At 50.0% G+C, this 2,610-nt stretch overlaps 1 protein-coding gene across 10 annotated transcripts in view; it reads right to left on the reverse strand.

Annotated features, from left to right (window-relative positions):
* The window catches only part of TCF4 (transcription factor 4), a 360,805-nt gene extending 358,414 nt beyond the window's left edge, over window positions 1–2,391 (reverse strand). For 4 of the 10 annotated variants that reach the window (XM_025198152.1, XM_025198154.1, XM_014517563.2 and 1 more), the window contains exon 1: window positions 673–798. Coding sequence is in view for 1 of the 10 variants with exons in the window: in XM_025198151.1 (XP_025053936.1) it covers window positions 590–598 (9 nt within the window). In the remaining 9 variants the exon portion in view is untranslated. Of the gene's footprint in view, window positions 1–589; window positions 608–672; window positions 799–1,705 lie in introns of those variants that run through there. The other 6 variants (XM_014517565.2, XM_025198159.1, XM_014517561.2 and 3 more) reach the window with 3 other exon arrangements.
* Window positions 2,392–2,610: the final 219 nt, after the last annotated feature.

Consider the following 2,610-nt stretch of genomic DNA (forward strand, 5'->3'; position numbering starts at 1 on the left):
GAGGGGCAGCAAAAACAACAACAAAAAAAGCGATATTGTATTTCCAAAGAGACGATGGAAACCCGGTCACATCCACTCTCAACCCAAATCCGAAGGAGAGAAGGGGGGTGGGGGGGAAAGAGAGAGAGAGAGAGAGAGAGAGAGAGAGCCACGCTCTCAGCGCATCATTTATGCAACAGGAGGTTCAGCAAAGAATGAATGAGAAGCCCAGAGAAGAAACTACCAACTTTTTTTCCTCCCCCCTTCTCCTTCCCCTCCTGCCATGCACGGGAGCGGGCGAAGACACCCCGAGGCTGCAGAGTGCGGTGCAAGGGGACGTCGGAGCTGGGGGGGAAGGGGGAGACAAATCAGGCTTTGCCAATTCTCCCAAAGCCCCGATCCCTGCAAGACAGGCGGGTTGCAAAAATGAATTCAAAATAATAATAATAAAAAAAAGCAAGCCCAGGCCTCGGCTAAGTCATCAGTTCCTTTGAAGTGGGGGAGGAGGAAGGGAAGGGGGGGATCTCTCGAGCTGGCAGCCCCCCATTGGGGGTGGGGGTGCGTGTGGAGCCAGGCAAGTCCTGTCCGAGCCGAGCCGAGCCGAGCTTACCTCCACCATGCCCACCGACGGAGCCGGCCGGAGGGAGGGAGGGAGGGAGGGAAGGAGGCAGGAAGAAAAAGCCACAAACAAACCAAAACGAGCCGGGCTGCAAGTTCAGCAAAGCACGGGGGACCCGGCGGCGGCTCGCTCCCCGCAGCACCCCGCAGCCCGGCGCCTCATTTTCCTGCAGCACGGGCGGCTCGGGAGCCGGGGGCGGGGCTGCCGACGGGCGGCTCGGGAGCCGGGGCCGGGACTGCCGCCTGCCTCCCACTTCGGAGCACTTTGGGGATGGATTATACTTTACATTTCGTCCGCTCGCGCGCGCACACACACACACGCGCACACACACACACGCACACACACACGGCAAAGCAAGTTTATACGAGGCTGCAAATGCACGTGATGCAAAGACTTTGCCAAGAGGAACAATATTTCCCCCCACTCGTATTATCCAGTTCACGGGTGGAGGCTTCTCCCCCCACCTTTGCTTCTTCTTTTTTCGTTTTCTGTTTTGGTTTGTTTGTGATTTTCCCCCCCCCCTCTTGCTCTAGCGCTACATTTCAGAGCCCAGGCTTCCCCCGGCCAGAGAGCATTGCTGCAAACTTTGCACTAGCCACCTTGTCCCTGGCTTTGCACTGAAGTTGCTGGGGACGATGCCAGGTCCCCCCTCCCACACGCACACACCCGCTCCCACTCAGCCCCTGAAGCAGGTCAGACTTTTATTTCCAATTTTGCGACTGCAGGCCCCAGCTATTCACAAAAAATAAAAATTTAAAAAATTAAAAAGATGCCTACGGGTTGACTTCATTTCTAGCAGGAAATCAAGCAGCAAGTTCATTCCACTTCTCGCTTGCACAAGCTCTTATTATAACCCCCTTGCACTTCTGGTTTGCACAAGATGTTATTCTAGCCCATCCAGGTAGTTGCACTGTGTCTGTATGCAGAGATGCACCCTCCATAGGTGTGTGCATCTCGACACACACACGGTGCAAGTCCACTTTGCATTGCCACAGCCAGTAAGTTGTAGCTCTTTCAAAAAAAAATAACACACTGGGATCAGCATCAACAACAATCATCATAAAAGAAAAGCACACAAGTTACTCTAACAGCAAATTGTAACTTTACCTTAAATGGCCACAAATATGTTCACAATATTCCAAGGAAAAAGAGACTTTTTTTTTTTTAAGAAGAGAGAGAGAAATCTTCTTCAAAAGTGCTTTATTGTTTCACATGTGTTTCACCCCCAAAAACACACACCAAAAAAAAACAAAAAGGGGAAAAAAAGGAAAAAAAAAAAAGTACTTTGAACTGGATCTCAGTCCTGTTCCAGGGTTATTCCACACAACTCTACACCTGGCTTTGTTTGGCTTTTTTGGATGATCCACCGTAAAATAACTGCCATAAAATCCCCCACCCAAACAGAACAAAAATAAAAGCCGGCAGGGGAAGTAAAAAACAAAACAAAAACAAAAAAAAGGGAAAAAAATTGTTTTAAAAGATCCAACAACTTTTCCCTCTATTGTTTTTTATAAACACATGCTTCTGTTAATAAACTACTGAAAAATCGTGGTGGTGGTGGTGGGATTTTTTTTTCCCCCCCTCTGTCCTTCTTTAAAAAAAAAAGTCTTAAACTTGCTCCAAGTTTATAGATCTCTCCTCCTCCTCATCGACTCCCCCATGGAGACATTGATAATAATATGTTTCCCTGAAAGATACATTGTAATCCATTCACATCCGGGCAATACAGCGGGGCTTATAAAGAGAAAGAGCTGCTGCCGCCGCCGCCGCTGCTGCTGCACGTTGCTGCTCGCTACTGCGTCGTCTATTACAGACAATGACGAGGGGGGAGGAGGGAGAGGGGGAGCATAGAGAGGTAAACAGCCGGGCTAGAGAGTCGGCCAAGATGGAGGCTGCTCAATCCAGATGGGAGGAGGAGGAGGAAGAGGAAAGGGAGGTGAAGGGGGCTTTAATCTGGCCAGGAGAGTTGAAATCCCCCCAGTGCACTGACAGCATCAAGCCACTGACTGCTT

This window comes from Alligator sinensis, unplaced genomic scaffold (genome assembly GCF_000455745.1).
Source record: "Alligator sinensis unplaced genomic scaffold, ASM45574v1 scaffold701_1, whole genome shotgun sequence".
Lineage (NCBI taxonomy): Eukaryota > Metazoa > Chordata > Crocodylia > Alligatoridae > Alligator > Alligator sinensis.